The sequence below is a fragment of the Staurois parvus genome, unplaced genomic scaffold (genome assembly GCF_062004578.1).
Source record: "Staurois parvus isolate SC_StPar_1 unplaced genomic scaffold, SC_StPar_1.0 ptg000437l, whole genome shotgun sequence".
NCBI lineage: Eukaryota > Metazoa > Chordata > Amphibia > Anura > Ranidae > Staurois > Staurois parvus.
The window spans coordinates 1,848,224-1,864,360 of record NW_028318233.1 but is presented as its reverse complement, the minus strand read 5'-3'; the positions used below and the strand labels follow the sequence as shown (position 1 = coordinate 1,864,360).

Here is a 16,137-nt window from a genome sequence, read left to right as displayed (position 1 = left end):
AGTTTGACATTTCGGGGTTTATTTACTAAAGCTGGAGAGTCCAAAATCAGACTCCCTTCTGCATAGAAACCAATCAGCTTCTAACCTCAGCTTGTTCAATAAAGCTTTGGCAATGAAACCTGGAAGCTGATTGGTTTCTATGCAGAAGGGAGTCTGATTTTGGACTCTCCAGCTTTAGTAAATAAACCCCCATCTGTCATTGGTGAGGAGCACAAGAGGAGGAAACAGACATCAGGATAAAACAAAAGCTTTATTCCTTCCATCCTGCAAACAATCGTCTTTGTCCATACCAGTGTGTCTGGAGTGTAGGGGGGGGGGGTATTAGACGCTCCGTGTCATTGTAATAGGCGGCTGTCATTATATGAACGTGTAACCAGCAAAAGTAGGCCGGCGCCCATTGCATGAAGGGAAGAGGCTCGTACCAATATTAGCCGGCAATGTACTCTTTTATTCACCTACAGTACGAGACACGGGGCCATGTGCTAGCATAGTAATTACGTGAAACACTAATACTTGAAGTGTGAACGTTCGCCTCTCCTTTCCATGAAGTGAATTTTTCCTGGGAGCCTCCCCCGTGCCTGGGACTTGGTACGGTCAGTATAGAAAGTAGGCGTGGTGATAGACAGGACGGCCCCCTCACATTGAGTTGTTTCCTCAGTACTGAAGCCGGTCGGACCTGTAAGGATGGCCTCCTGGAGAATGTGTCAGTTTCTGCTGCGGGCTGCTCCACGCGCTGCCTCCGTCCCCCGTACTATGCATCTCAGCAGAGGCTGCACCAGGGCTGTGAGCTACGGCGGTGAGTGTGACCCCCGCACCTCCCTCCTTCCCTATGTGTGAGAGCGGCCAATACAGGGGTGTGGATGTAGGTGACATACTGTGCCCTGTGAAGGGCAGGCTTCAGGTCGTTGTACCAGATTTCCTGGTGACTGGGGGGAAATGGTGAGGCGAAAAGAGGCCCCGCCCCTCAGCACGTACCGCACTGCGGCTCCAATCCTGGAGGCTCTAAGCACGTGACTCCCGATACGTCTAATTCCCGGGACCGAGCAGTGTGACCTTGTGTGTGTATAGACTAGGCCCGGGCTGAGGCGTATGCATAGAGGCCGCCCTCTGTCTGTATTGGTACTTTATTTCATGTCACCTGTTATTATAGGAATGTACACAGTGCTCACCATTGATGCAGATACATACTGTACATTCACATCACTTCCTGCCCTCCAGGAGGGGACAATATCAGGTCCTATGTCACATCATGTGCACACATACTAGGGACCATTAACTAGCCAACCACAGATAGCTGAATGACGGCTACGTTGCGGCCAGCCAGTTCTGGGAGGGCGTCATATGACTTCCTCCCAGAACGCGATCTCCCCTACAGACACAGCTGATCATGTGATGTGGTAAAAGGCCAATCACAGCGGCTTTTTACCACGTGATCAGCCGTGTCCAATGACACGCTGATCACCGGCAAATGCAATTACTGGTTCTCGGCTGCGCTTTCCTCACGCTGTCAGAGCGCGAGGAAAGTACTGCCGAGAACCGGCAGTTGTCAGAGCGGGGATCAGCACCGATCATCAGGGCACTGATGATTTGTGCCCAGCAGTGCCACCCACCTGTGCCAGTCAGTGCCGCCTATCTGTGCCACCTCATTAGTGCTGCCTATCAGTGCTGCCTCATCAAAGCACATCAGTGAAGGAGAAAAATTACCGGTTTGAAAAATTTTATAATAGAAACAAACTTTTCTTCACATTTTTGCACTTTTTTTGTTTATAGCGCAAAAAGTAAAGCGCCCAGCAGCGATTAAATACCACCAAAAGAAAGCTGTAGTTGTGAGAAAAAAATGATAAAAATTGCATATGGGTACAATCTTGCATGACTGCACAATTGTCAGTCAAAGTGCAACAGCGCTGAAAGCTGAAAATTTGCCTGGTAAAGAAGGGGGTATAAGTGCCCTGTAGGCAAGTGGTTAAGGAAGAACCCCCGGCATCGGTAGGTTAGGCATGGCTCTATTTATGGGCAGCACAGTGGCTAAATGGTTAGCACTTCCGTCTAGCGCAGTACTAAGGTCATTGGTTCGAATCCCAGCTATGGCACTTCCTGCCTGGAGTTTGCATGTTCTCCCTGTGCCTGCGTGGGTTTTCTCCGGGTTTTCCGGTTTCCTCCCACACTCCAAAGACATGCTGCTAGGTTTATTGGCTTCTGTCTAAATTGTCCCATGTATGAATGTGAGTTAGGGATTGTACACCCCTTGAGGGTTAGGGACTGATGCGAATGTACAATATATATGTAAAGCGCTGCGTAAATTGACGGCACTATATAAGTATCTGAAATAAATACATTTTATTCAGCTTGGACCTCTGAAACTGTGTATACTGTAGACGGCCGATCTCTCTGGAAACTGGCAATCGCTGAAGTACACACCACTAGTCCAGCCATCTCCACTTGCTTCCGGGTTCCATGCTGAGCACACATTTTCCAAATGAATGTAAAGTGCTTCTGATTGGATGAGGAGAGCGACCCCTCCCCACTATCCAAGCATAACATATCCATAACATTTGTATTCAGAAAATGCAAAGCGTTATCAGCATAGCAGCCAACCTCCTTGGTACACAGTGCATCAAGGCAACTGTTTGGCGTGGAACCCGGAAGCAAGTGGAGGTCACTGAGGTAGTGGTGTCTACTGAGCAGTTTCCAGCTTCCAGGAGCGTCTGCCAGGTTGGAAACATGACCTGATTTGCAGGTGTGAAAGTTTCATGTTTTGCGCTGAAAGCGGTAGTGATGTAACATTCTTTTGCTTCCGCTATGCGATGAGACACCTAGGTAGGAAGCCTCACTTTTGTCATTCACAGCATGTGCTGCTAGTAATAGGGAGTTATTCCTGAGCTTCAAAGAGGGCAAATTGTTGGTGCCAGCTCAGCTGGTGCCTCTGTGACTTAAGTTTTCCAATTTGTTTGCTGTGTCACGAGGTACAACATCAAAGGTTGACGACACACTATATTGGCAGAAGTATTGGGATGCCTGTCTTTACACACACATGAAATTTATTGGCATCCCAGTCTTGGTCTGTAGGGTTCAATATTGAGTTGGCTCGTCCTTTGCAGCTATAACAGCTTCAACTCTTCTGGGAAGGTTGTCCACAAGGTTTAGGAGGGTGTCTATAGGAAGGTTTGACCATTCTTCCAGAAGCGCGTTTGTGAGGTCAGGCACTAATAATGAACGGGACGACCTGGTTCGCAGTCTCCTCTAATTCATCCCGTAGGTGTTCTATCTGGTTGAGGTCAGGACTCTGTGCAGGCCAGTCAAGTTCCTCCACCCAAACTCGCTCATCCATGTCGTTATGGACCTTGCTTTGTGCACTGGTGTACAGTCATGTTGGAACAGGAAGGGGCCATCCCCAAACTGTACCCACAAAGTTGGGAGCATGAAATTATCCAAAATGTCTTGGTATGCTGATGGAATCACTGGAACTAAGGGGCCAAGCCCAACCCCACAACATAATCCCCCCTCCATCAGACTTTACACAATTCAGTCAGGCAAGTACAGTTCTCCTAGCAACTGCCAAACCCAACCATGTCCATCAGATTGCCAGACAGAGAAGCGTGATTCATCACTCCAGAGTCCAGTGTGGTAGTGTGCTTTACACAATTACATCCGACGCTTTGCATTGCACTTGGTGATGTAAGGCTTGGATGCAGCTGCTTGGCCATGGAAACCCATTCTAGGAAGCTCTCTAAACACTGTTGTACTAATCTGAAGGTCACATGAAGTTTGGAGGTCTTTAGTTATTGACTCTGCAGACAGTTGGTGACTTCTGTGCACATCAGCATGTGCTGTCATTTTATGTGGCCTACAACTTAATGGCTGGGTTGCTGTTGTTCCCAGTTGCTTCCACTTTGTTATAATACCACTAACAGTTGGCCGTGGAATATTGTGTTGCAAGGAAAGTTCACGGACTTATTGCACAGGTGGCAAGCTATCACGGGACCACATTTGAATTCACTGAGCTGAGTGACCCATTCTTTCACAAATGTTTGTAGAAGCAGTCTGCATGCCTAGGTGCTTGATCTTGTACACCTGTGGCCATGGAGGTGATTGGAACACCTGAATCCAATGATTTGAAGGGGCGTCCCAATACTTTTGGCAATATAGTGTGTATAGTTTTTGGGAAAACGTAATCTTATAAGCAAAGGCAGAACATCACCAGCACACCAAGAATCGCCAATATGGGTCCAAAAGTTTTAATGAATGATCATAGTTTCACCAAGGCAACGTTTCAGAGTCTCACAGGACCCCTTCATCAGTCACAGCCATTAATGCAAGAATACATTCATTTGGATTGTACACTTGTCTTCTAAGTATAAGCGCAGTCCACATGGTCAACTGACTGAAAGACGAAAAGGACATTGAGCAGTATTGTGAACCAGAATAAGAAAACGGATGCTGCAAAGGTGACTGCAGAGCTCAGCCTGTCTTCACAGCCTGGTCATGAAGGGGGTAAAGTCTCCAGGAGCTTAGGTGGTTAAAATAACAAACCTGTTATACTTGCCTGTTCTGTGCAGTGGTGTTTCGCAGAGCATCCTCAATCCTCTTCTTCAGCTCTGAGCTCCTCCCACTTATCTGTGCAACTATAGGAAGCTGTTTCCCATTGCGGCAAACTTGCATGCTCAATCCCGAGCCACGCTCCCTGCATCTATAGACACAAGACAGCAAGGTTCAGACCCTTCATCACAGGATTTGACTGACAGCAGCGGTAGTCGGTGGCTCTTGCAGCCTCAGTGAGGGTGAGGAAATGAGCTGCTGCTTTTGGGTACAGCACTGGATCCATTGAGGACTTGAGTATAAGGAGGTGAGGAGGCAATACACACATTGAAACCTATCTTGCCTTCATGTAGGGCAGGGCTCAAAATTTCAAGTCCTGAGCTACTAGCCAGGCCTTAAGAGTTTCAATGAAGAAGCTGAAAGTCGCTCTCCTCTGTATCCCCATATGAACACTAACCAACAGTAATTCTGATAACTCCACTCTTGATTCCAAGTTTGAATTATCGATAACTTGTCCGTTAACGAATCCATCTTGGCTGATTATAGAACAGGTATATACCCAGGAAGATGAGTATCTTAATGTACTTAACATCTGTTCTTTTTCCCGCCCATTCAACACACTAATTTTCATCTCAAATCTGTTTTTTATCCCATTTCAGCCAAGGGTCCCTACATACGTTTCTATTAGGTCATATACACTGATATTCTACGTATGTGTAACAGTTCTATCTCCCACGCTTCCAATTTTTCAGCCCAAGAATCCATAGTATTGAAACAACTCTTAATCATGATTTGATCATAAAATCAGCTGATAAGGGGGGAGGTATCGTAATCCGAAATCGAGATGATTACATCAAAGAATATATGAGATAATTATCAGACACTCACATACCAAAAACTAAAGAATGACCCTTTACCACAATTCAAAAATATAGCGCATAATCTCATAGACAAAGCATTCCAGGATGGGGTTATCAATATGCCTGAAATATCCTTAAACAAAAGTTTTACCAAAGACCGTGCTTTTATCATCTTCCAAAGATTCGTAAAAACTCCACACAACCACCAGGACACCCCATAGTGGCTGCCATGGGCAGTGTTACCAGTTTTCTTTCCAATATATAATCATTTTCTGCAACCCTTGGTTCAAAACCTCCCTTCATATATCAGGGATGGCATCCATCTATGGCAAATGCTCAAAACTTACACTTGGGAATCCACCTATCTTTGGCTCTCTAGATGTCAATTCCCTGTATACATCTATACCACACGAGGTATGTCTACAAGCCGTACATATTTTTCTTAACACTGACTCCCTTCATCCTCGACATGCTCAATTCATTCTAGATGCTACAGAATATTACTTTACTCACAATTATTTTGAATTCCTAGGAGACTTCTATCTTCAAATACATGGTACAGCCATGGGACCTAATTTTGCCCCTACGTATGCCAATCTAAGCATGGGACAATGGGAACAGCAGCACATCTGGAACAGTAACCCTTTTGCTAGTCATCTAATCTTCTATGGGCGCTATATAGATGACATTATAATAATCTGGGATGACTCCACTACACAAGTTGCAGCCTTTGTCCAACATTGCATTAACCACTTCAATACCAAGCACTTTTAACCCTTCCTGCCCAGGCCAATTTTCAGATTTCAGCACTCACTTTGGGTACAGTATTGCATGACCGCGCAATTGTCATTCAAACTAAATTTTTATCATTTTGTTCACACAATTAGAGCTTTCTTTTGGTGGTATTTAATCACCACTGGGGTTTTTATTTTTTTGCTAAATTAACAAAAAAAGACTGAAAATTGTGAAAAACCCATGTTTTTGTTATACAAGTTTGCAACTTATTGTTCATAAATTTAGGCTACATGTCTTTGAAAATAACCCAAATCAGTATTTATTATTTAGTCTGTAGGAAAGTTATAGCGTTCACAAACTATGGGATATATCTGAAAATTGATCAATCCTGAAGTATTAAAACAGAGAGCAAAAATGTGAGCACTTTAAATAGACAAGCAGCTGAAGCACACAGGATAACCAAAAAATCCTCACATGAAAATAAAATTTAAAGTGCAGCGCTAGAAATTTAAATGTGAAACAATAAAAAGTGATCATAAAAAAGGCCCAATTGTGGTGACCTAGGGTAACAATGCACACTAACCAGAAGTGCACATAAATAGTGCAGTGTAGTAAGGATGGAGTTCAAAAAGTAGTCATCAGCGTGGAGAGGGTAGATGTATTCCCTTGATCAATGAAGGTCCACACGATGATACAGAGCTAGGCAGAAGAAATGCACTAGATAGCAGAAAATAATCACAGCTCCACCAAAGAAAACACTGCTCCTCCACTGCACATCAATGATATCTGAGAAAAAAGATGCTCCCTACTGAAATATCTCGGGGGAGGATTTGAACACAGCAGCGGGCCGCGCCGGTTCTGTCGGTGATTCTGGGGATTCCTAGCTGCTGGTCTCCCTCTGTCCCAACAGTAATTTATTTCAGTGGGGAGCATCTTTTTTTCTCAGATATCGTTGATGTGCAGTGGAGGAGCAGTGTTTTCTTTGGTGGAGCCGTGATTATTTTCTGCCATCTAGTGGATTTCTTCTGCCTAGCTCTGTATCATTGTGTGGACCTTCATTGATCAAGGAAATCCTGAATTATTGACAGCCAATCTAATTTCTTGAGGCCCAAAAATGTCAGAACAGGACAGATATCCCCCAAATGACCCCTTTTTGCAAAGTAGATAGTCCGACTATTTCATAAGAGGCATGGGGAGTTTATTAAAGTTTTCATTTTTTTGGAAAATGAAAAAAATTGGTCACTTTTTTTTTTTTTTTTTGTTAACCTACTGTCACCAGTGCAGTACAGAGTCATCATATAACTGGTGTGGTGGTGATCAGGGCACTAGTGACAGTATGGGAAGAAAGTAGTTTTTTTTTTTTTTTTTTTCCTTTTGTGTTAAGATTTTTTTTTTTCATATTACACTATGACCACAGTAGTATGTTACCATAGTAACATTGTACCACTTTGGGGAAGTGATCGTCTTTTTTTTGTTTTTTTTTGTTTTTTTGACTGCTTATAGCAAATTTCTTTGCTATAAGCAAGCATTTGACTGAATGAAATCGATTAATTCAGGTTTTTTTGTTGTGATTAGCTGTGATTGGCCACGGCTAATCACATGACACAGATGGGCTATGATTGGCCCAGCCTGTGCATGTGATCACTGTGACCATTCACAGCCAGATACACTTGTATACAATGGATGGCATGAAAGGAAGCCATGCATTGTGTACAACTGTCATGTGGCCTGCTGTGATTGGTCACATGGTACTGGCAACGGGGCCGGTACACAGATCTTTCATGGGCCGTGTCTGAGGTACACATCCGGTGACAGGTCTCGCCACACCTGCGGACGGCACGGTCTGGGAAAGGAAGTCATATGACGCCTTCCTGGAGGGATGAGAGTCTCGCCCGGCCGTCATTTTACTATAGGCCGGGTGGGAAGCGGTTAGCGACATGGGCTTGTCTTTCACATCAGTTTGTGATCCAGACAAACTAGGTTTTTAGATCTGGAACTTTGCCATGATGCCAATACAATCTTTTCCCAAAACTACACCAAACCCACAGCGGGCAACTCCTATTTACATTAGAAGAGCTGCCATCATCCCTGTTGGGTAAACAATATCCCCAAAAGTCAATTTTGCCGCCTCAAACATAACTGTACTAGAACAAGGTTACATCACTCATAGCCAATTTCTCATAGACAAATATTTTGACAAAGGGTACCCCAATACTTTAGTGGGGGATGCCTTTTCTTTGTGTTGTGAAACTTAAAGAAGCTGTTTCCTGGTTGGATGAAACCTGCAGAAGTACAGGAAGAACATGTAGATGGTGTCCTGACTGGGAGCTGAACTGAGTACCCCAGTGCTGTAAGGGCTCATGTACACCGCAGTTGATAAGCTCACGTTTAAGAGCTGTTCAGCGGTTTTTTGGGGTTTTTTTTTTTTTCTCAGCAGCCCATGAACTTACCCTATTTTCCTATGTGTCCATGTACACATTTTTGTTTACAGGCATTTGAGTTTACAGTCAATTTTGAACGCAGAAAACTTGCGTTCAGTCTTTTATCAGCGTCTCAAATGCAAAACGCCTGTAAACGTGGTAAATCGCATTTTATAAGCGGTTGCATTTGAATTTTTTTTTTTTTTTTGACTCTTCCAGTTCCCGATGCTGTCCAGAGCCTTTTTTCATCATGAAAAATGCATGCAAAGCGTTTTCAAGGTACTCAGATGGACAAAACACTGACCACAGGATGTTACTACGAAGCTTGTCACACATTGTAATGACCAATTCACACCTCAGACCTCTCCCACCCTTGGAAACAAGATATGTTAATGTCCATTCACACCTCAAATTCCTCCTGAAGACCCCCTGCCAGGTGGCCTTAATGACTCCCTCCACCAGACATCTTTCCCACCCTTGGAAACAAAAGAAATGTTAATGAGCAACTCACACCTAAGCTAATCTCAACACATACTGCTGTCTCTGCTTCTACTCTCTGTATTTCTCTGAAACCGTTAATAGTTTACCACTTCTGGGCATTTGGGAGGTTCTCCTGTGCTTCTCTTTAAAAAAAAAAAACTCTTCCAAACGTAAATGCATTATGAAAACTCAGCTAAACAGACTTTTTTAACCTAGCAGTCATTTTCCATCGTTCAGAAGTGTCCTGTGTACATGGGGCCTACGACAGAAGTGCCAACCACTAAGCCACTCACATTTCAATCATAAGTCTCAACTTTTTTTTTTTTTTGTGCTTGTTCACACCATTATGTGCCACATTATTCTACACTTCGCCTCATGTAAGTGCCTGTCACTGCATAGAAATGATTGAAATTTTTATTTGCAACAGTTTAATAAAGTTGTGGGTTGTTTTTCTGTTTGGCTGGTTTTGTAACGTAAGGCACCACCCAATAAACATGAGACAGCAGCCTGCTGAACAGCCCAGTATATAGTACCTTATGGTGCCTGTTCATACCTGGGCATCAGGCCACTTGAAGCGTGCGACCGAAGCTTGAAAAAGTAAATCTGCTTTGAGAAGGTGGTGTTGGATGGATTAGTACATTTAGATGAACTTGGTGACTGACAATCTGAAGTCCAACTTCAGCTAACAGTTTTTAGCCAGTTACAGCAATTTTTTTTTCTCCTTTTGGGGGTAAAGGTTTCACATAAATAAAAGGGGAGCTGTCCGTTTTTGTCTCTACACTCCAATTGCGACCTTTGCTTGATAGCTTAGGCTGTTAAATGTAGTTGAAAGACGCTTACTGGTTGGATCATCAGGTAAAAAGGCGAACCTGATCAGACCATCCATAGACCTCTGGACCGACGGGTGTCAGCGGTCAAGTGTCCACTGACACTCGCCAGCATCCGATCCTGAACTCCAAACATAGATGGAGATCCGTTCCCCATCCGTCTGGTGGATTGGATTAGATAGCAGTCAGATGGAAACACAGGCAGTGTCTGTGTCCGCTCTGCGGCAGCAGAGCAAACATGGACCTGTCATCCACCTGCTCAGCAGGGATCAGCGGAGAGATCCCCTGCTGAGCAGGTGGATCTGCTGACTGGTCGGCCCCATCTGAAAGGGGCCTTAATCTTTTCCTCCAGACGTAAAGAGTGCCCCCTTGTCCTCTGTAGAGTTTTTCACCCTGCGGTAATCGGAGTTCACTATATGAACCACTGATGTATTTATACATGTTGATCATATCCCCCTTAACCTCCTCTTCTCAAGAGAGAATTCATTTAGTTCCTCTAATCTTTCCTCATAGCTGAGCTCCTCCATGCCTCATATTAGTTTGGTTGCCTTTCTCTGCATATTCCAGATGAGGCCTTACTAATTTGTACAGGGGTAAAATCTCTCTGGAGTCTCTACCTCTTTTAATACATCATTTCTGTGTGATTCACTTGCAGTTCCTAATGTGAATGTAAGAGAGGTGTAAGAACTGCGCTGGATGCGTGAAGAATAAATCAAATCTGTATAAATACACACAAATGGATGACTACCAAAATGCTGCTACGTCACAAATATCAAACAAAACATATAAATGGACACTCAAAAGAAGCTATCCAGTAGTGCATAAATGTATAAGTGAAAATCTATTGAACATGAAAAGTGAAAGCTGTGTGTAGTCCAAAGAGTCTAAAAGCTACTTCTTATCCACCAAGGGATTCTTCCAAATCTTCAAACTAAATCACCATGTGAAGACAGAGAATGCTGTTCCCTCTATCTGGTATAAACTCCCTAGCAAATGTTGCCCCCACTTTCATGGTTGGCTAAAGAGGCCAGAGCAAGACAAAGCAGCATGCTGGTGCTGACTGGAGAGATCTGTATTGTTTCCATTCAGACCTCTCCCTTGATGTTCCTCAGTGGGTGCTGGTGGGCAATCTCTGGCCGGAACCTAGTGATTGACAGCTGTAGCCACCAATGGTGGCACGAGTAGGGCAGCGCACACGCCCCCTACCCAGAGATTCTGCTATAGGGTGGTCGGGAAGCGGTTAAAGAACAGGTTTTGACAGTCATACATATTTGATGGCTGGCTTCAGTTAATGTTTTTGTGTTGTATAAAAACAAAAAAAATGGTTGTGGTTGGTTATGCTTTAATGAGATTGTTTAGTCTAAAATGTAAATATCTCTCTGAAGGTATTCCCACTGATGAAGAGCAGGCCACTGGACTTGAAAGGAAAATTTTGCTGGCTATGAAGAAAGGACAGGTAACTTAGACTACTAAAAAGCTTTAAGTTCACTCATGTGTTTGTTTTTTTGTTTTTTTTTCCAGTAAAATGATCTGGAAAGATAACTTGTTTGTTTTTTATATTTTGTTGGAATTCTGAGGAATACAGTATGAACATGGATGGTGTTTTATTACTTGACAGTGGTGCTCTACATTGATTATTTTATTCAATACAAATTTTTAGGTTTTTTTTTTTCTTTAAATTTCAAGGATCCATACAGCACTCAGTCAAATTCAGGACCTCCAGGGACGAAGGAACATCCCATTATTGTGCCCTCTATCAACAAACAGAGACTTGTTGGTTGCATTTGTAAGTATTGGTATCATCTCTGACATATGAGTTGTCAGCTTAATATGAATTTTGAAAGTCTGTATTCCAGCAGTGTGTGCTAGAAATGTAACAGGCCAAAATCTGGTTGCTAGAAAGACATTGTCAAATATGGAACTATACAGTAGTGACCACATATTTTTAGGCTGCATTGCTTGGTAACTTAAGTCTAAAATCAGTTTGTTTTTTTTTTGTTTTGTGTTTTTTTTTTTATTTTTTTTTTTTTCAATCTACAGCAATAAATTGATCCATATACCTTCTTGTCCTCTCCAGTTTTATATTCAGCCAGATGAGATGAAGGAATAGTCTGAAGGTTAAGGGGCATAATTTTGGATTGAAATTGCAACACAGCATGTGGGTGTACTTAGAAGAGGTGTCGTTAATTGGCTATTTGTAATACCTTCCATCACTATAGAATCACAATCTGGCAGCACATATATAGCAGTCCATCAGTTTGCTTTTACAAGCTGGCATTTAATTACAATAATTCCGCTCCTCCCTTGGTTGGGTACCATATGCAAGTAGTGTGGTTTTGGTTTTTTTGTGTTCATGTAGTCTGTGGGGCTCTATTTGCAGCAATTTTTCTTTATGGGAAGTCTTCCAAATAAGTGGAGGAAAGGAAGCAAAAGAAACATCTGTACCAAAACAGAACACATCACCTGTGTTAGAATTATTAAACATTGTAATTTTAGACCCGATTAAGCTGGGTCTTGCACAAAATGTAAATCGTTAAAGTGAAAAGCCAAAACTTAGTTTTTGATGGATTGGGGAAGGGTTGGAACTAATGATGTTGCGGTCTGTGTCCCATACTGGGGAGATTCAATCTTGTCCTGGCTACCATTTGTCACCTGTACAGAAAAGTGAGGAAAATCTCCAGCAGGGGTGGACTGACTATTTGGAAACTCGGGCACTGGCCGAGGGCCCGGGGTCAGTAAGGGGACCCATGAGATGCCCCTGGTACCTTTTTCATAGGCTTTTTTCAGTTTGGGCAAGGACACAGGGGCCCCATGATCCCCTATTGCCCGGGGGCCCCATGAGTTGTCAGTCCACCCCTGATCTCCAGAACGGCAATAGAGAATCTTTAATGGGAGCAGTCTGTTTTTGTGACCACTGTCTAAAAGGGCTTCCTGTTATAAAGTGAAGTCTTAACAATAGGATACAGGCCATAAAAAGCCTGACAGGGTTTAACACGCTTCTAAGTCAATCTCTCATTTTATCCAAAATGAAAGCAAACATTTTGGTTGTAGACAGACTTCAGCTGTTGCCATTTTACCTGGAAATGTGTGTTTTTAAAAAAAAAAAAAAAAAAAAAAAAAAAGTGAAAGTAGTTGGGTAAGATTTAAAGAATGTGAAGGTAGCAATTCAAAGTGAATCTTAAAGTGGTTCTAAAGGCAGAAGGTTTTTACCTTTGTGCATTACAGTAAAAAACCTGAATGCAGCTTTCCCCTGAGCCCCTTCTTGATTCAGTGATGTGCATGAGCAGCGGTTCACCTTGGTCACGCTCTCCTCATTGGCTCACACAGCAACGGTAGGCATTGGCTCCTGCTGCTGTCAATCACAGCCAATGAACCCAATGAGGGCAGTGGGGGGCAGGGTCAAGCCGCACTGTGTGAATTGGCAATGTCCATTCACAGGAGCGAGCCTGCTTGAGTGCCTCCATAGCAAGAGGCTTGCTATTGGAAGCACAGAGCATGGGGAGGAGCCAGGACCACCGGCATGGGACCCAAAAAGAAGCGGATCGGGGCTCCTTCGTCCAAAACCAATGCACATAGGTAAGTATAATGTGATTTTATAATATTTTTTTACTTTACCCTTTTTAGAATCACTTTAATTTGTAGGTGGCTGCTGATTGGAGGAATCGCCTGAAGGTTTGTGGTGAGACCTCCGTGCTAACTGCAGTTTCATGCTGTGTAATTTCACTCTACTATAAATGTAAGCTTAGCTGAGGGAGTATGTGTAACGATTATGCGCAATAGAGACATGGAACCTGTGCGCAACAGCCATTTTTGTTTTTCATGAGCAATGATCTTCCTTTCCTCCCTCCTGAAATATGTGGAATTTGTAGCTGTACGTTTTTAAAGTACTTCAAAAGAGCCTCTTAACTAAAATACAAATGGACAGAGTCCAGACCTGGCCAGAGCTGTAAACAGCTACTTAGTCTTGGCAGGATGTTTGTTTCCACAAACCATGAAAAACCCTTAACTCTGCCCTATCATAAAACTCCATAAAACATCTATTCCACAACCTAACAATTCCACATACAATTGATTGAATTCAACAGGAACAGGACACATATTAGGTATATATTTTGAATAGGGAATATCGTACCAAATCAAGGTCATACATGACTACCCTAGCACATATGAAAGGGCAGAAAGCAGTTTCCTGCCTCCTGGGTGACAAAGTATGCTATGTTTGGTATCCCTGGGTTCGAAATATAATTCTGGATATTAATCTGCCAGTTGCTAGAATACCACCTGCACATTCTGAAAGTTTAGAATGAAAATGTAGTTGGGACATGGTAATAAACTTGGTGACCTCCAAGCACCCATCCCCTAAACCGGATGATTGGTCAGTTCTGTCCACACCCCTTTTGATATCAAAGTTTAACATCAACCAAGGAACACCCAAGAGAGCCATGGCAACATTTTTGCTTGGACAATTGGACTCTGCTAAAGCCAATGACATTGCAAGTATTCTGCCTTTTTAACTCCTTTCTTTTTTATTTCTGTTGCCTTATTATTCTCTATTTGTAGTATCCCTTTCAATGAATATTGTAATTGCACCATTTTTTGACTTTTTTTTTTTTTATTACTAAACCCTATTTTGAAAAGTGTTAAAATGATCTTAGGCCATTTATCGGCCGATAAATGAAAAATCGGTTGGCCCCGTTGCCGATGCTGCCAGCAATGTGCTGGATTTTCCAGCATGACCAATAAAAATAAATGGGGAGATCTGCGAAATACAGCCGACGGGCTGGCCCCACTAACGGCATGAATATATATATATATATTTTTTATTCGTGCAGACGAAAAATCGGCCGATAAAACGACCCGTCTTTGGCCTGCATAAGGCTTTTAATGCAAACTAAAGAATCCTTGTCTCTCCAAGAGTGCTACTGTATATAATCCTCTGAATATACCTGTCTGTGAGTGTGTTAGACCTTTTGTTCACATTTGTTCTTGCTAATATTGTGAAGGGCTGATAGTCCCAAAGCTATCTGTTTGCAGTTTGAAGAGTTAATTGCGTAATTAACCTAACCAAGTGACAAACTTCAATAGCTCTCAGGCTGCTGGCACCTAGATTGTGATCCTGCAAGCTGGAAAATATTCATGCAGGATGCAGCTGAGGGTGGCATTGTTATGCCAGTGACAGTACATTGTGAGATTGGCTGTCCTTTGTCACAAGTTGGAGAGAAGGGTAGGGCACCACATTCATCACAGTATGATTCTCTAATGTACTTCTGCAGACATGTAATATTTTTGTCCTTTTTGTAGGTGAAGAAGACAATTCTGCAGTTATCTACTTCTGGATCCATGAGGGAGAAGTGAATCGATGTCCAGAGTGTGGCTCCCACTACAAGCTTGTGCACCATGAGCTTCCACACTAACAAGTGACTTGTGATACTGTCTGTATCTAATTAAACCCTGAACATTTTATTAAAGTCTTTACCTGTTAAATGTGATCCCTTTGTGTTTTTAATCGAAGTTGAGCTTTTTTTTTTCTTTTTTTTTTTTTTTTTATTTGGGTCAGGATAGCAGGAAAGTGTTCTGTAGTGTTGGCAGTAGGAAAGTTTAAAATGTAGGCTTTTACCTTTCATGGCTAGCTGGAAATATTTTAGGTGTATGCTATGAAAACTATTATTTTTTTCAGGCATGGTTTAATTCAAATAAACGGAAAAGTGTGTGTGTGTACACAAGTGCAGTGGACATCAGAGAACACAAGTTAAGCCCACAAAATCTAGATATGTATACTGATATGCATCTTTGTCACTTCCTTCCTGAGGTAGGTGGGTTTTTTTTTTCTTTTTGCTATATGGCAAAATAAAAATAAATCCGTACATCTCTACAATATATGCACACTTACCCATTTTTTTTTTTTTTCTGTTAAAATGCTGCAGAAAAGTACTGTTTTTACTGCCTAAATCCAGCGTGCTCATAACCTCTTTTTGAGCTGGTAACAGTGTCTGCTGCACTGAAATCCCAAGCAGTTTGTGTGGTGAATTTAGCAAGTGTGCGGGCAGTTTTCTCCCTGTCCATCTGCTCCAAAATAACCACCTTTTCCAGAGTGAACTGCACCAGGTCAGATGGGATGGTCAAATGACAACCAATTTAAACTCTAAAAAAAAGCAGGAAAAAAATAGTTAACCACTTAAGAGCTGCCCCATAGCAGATATACTGCTGCAGGGTGGCTCTGCTGTGCAAAATCACAAAAAAAGTGATTTTGTATTTCCGGGTAGGGGGCGTGCACTGCTA

At 42.6% G+C, this 16,137-nt stretch overlaps 1 protein-coding gene across 1 annotated transcript; it reads left to right on the top strand.

Annotated features, from left to right (window-relative positions):
* Positions 1-632: 632 nt before the first annotated feature.
* Positions 633-15,342, top strand: COX5B (cytochrome c oxidase subunit 5B). The gene is made up of 4 exons (XM_089687770.1): positions 633-796; positions 11,244-11,314; positions 11,545-11,644; positions 15,160-15,342. The coding sequence occupies exons 1-4, from the start codon at positions 685-687 to the stop codon at positions 15,270-15,272; spliced, it is 396 nt and encodes a 131-aa protein (XP_089543896.1). The 5' UTR covers positions 633-684; the 3' UTR covers positions 15,273-15,342.
* The last annotated feature ends 795 nt before the right edge of the window (positions 15,343-16,137 follow it).

Excerpts from the sequence above, each read along its gene's own strand:
- COX5B (XM_089687770.1), top strand. The coding sequence starts at position 685 with ATGGCCTCCTGGAGAATGTGTCAGTTTCTGCTGCGGGCTGCTCCACGC. Across the intron at positions 797-11,243 it reads CAGGGCTGTGAGCTACGGCG|GTATTCCCACTGATGAAGAG; the intron begins GTGAGTGTGACC and ends ATCTCTCTGAAG. Across the intron at positions 11,315-11,544 it reads TGGCTATGAAGAAAGGACAG|GATCCATACAGCACTCAGTC; the intron begins GTAACTTAGACT and ends TTAAATTTCAAG.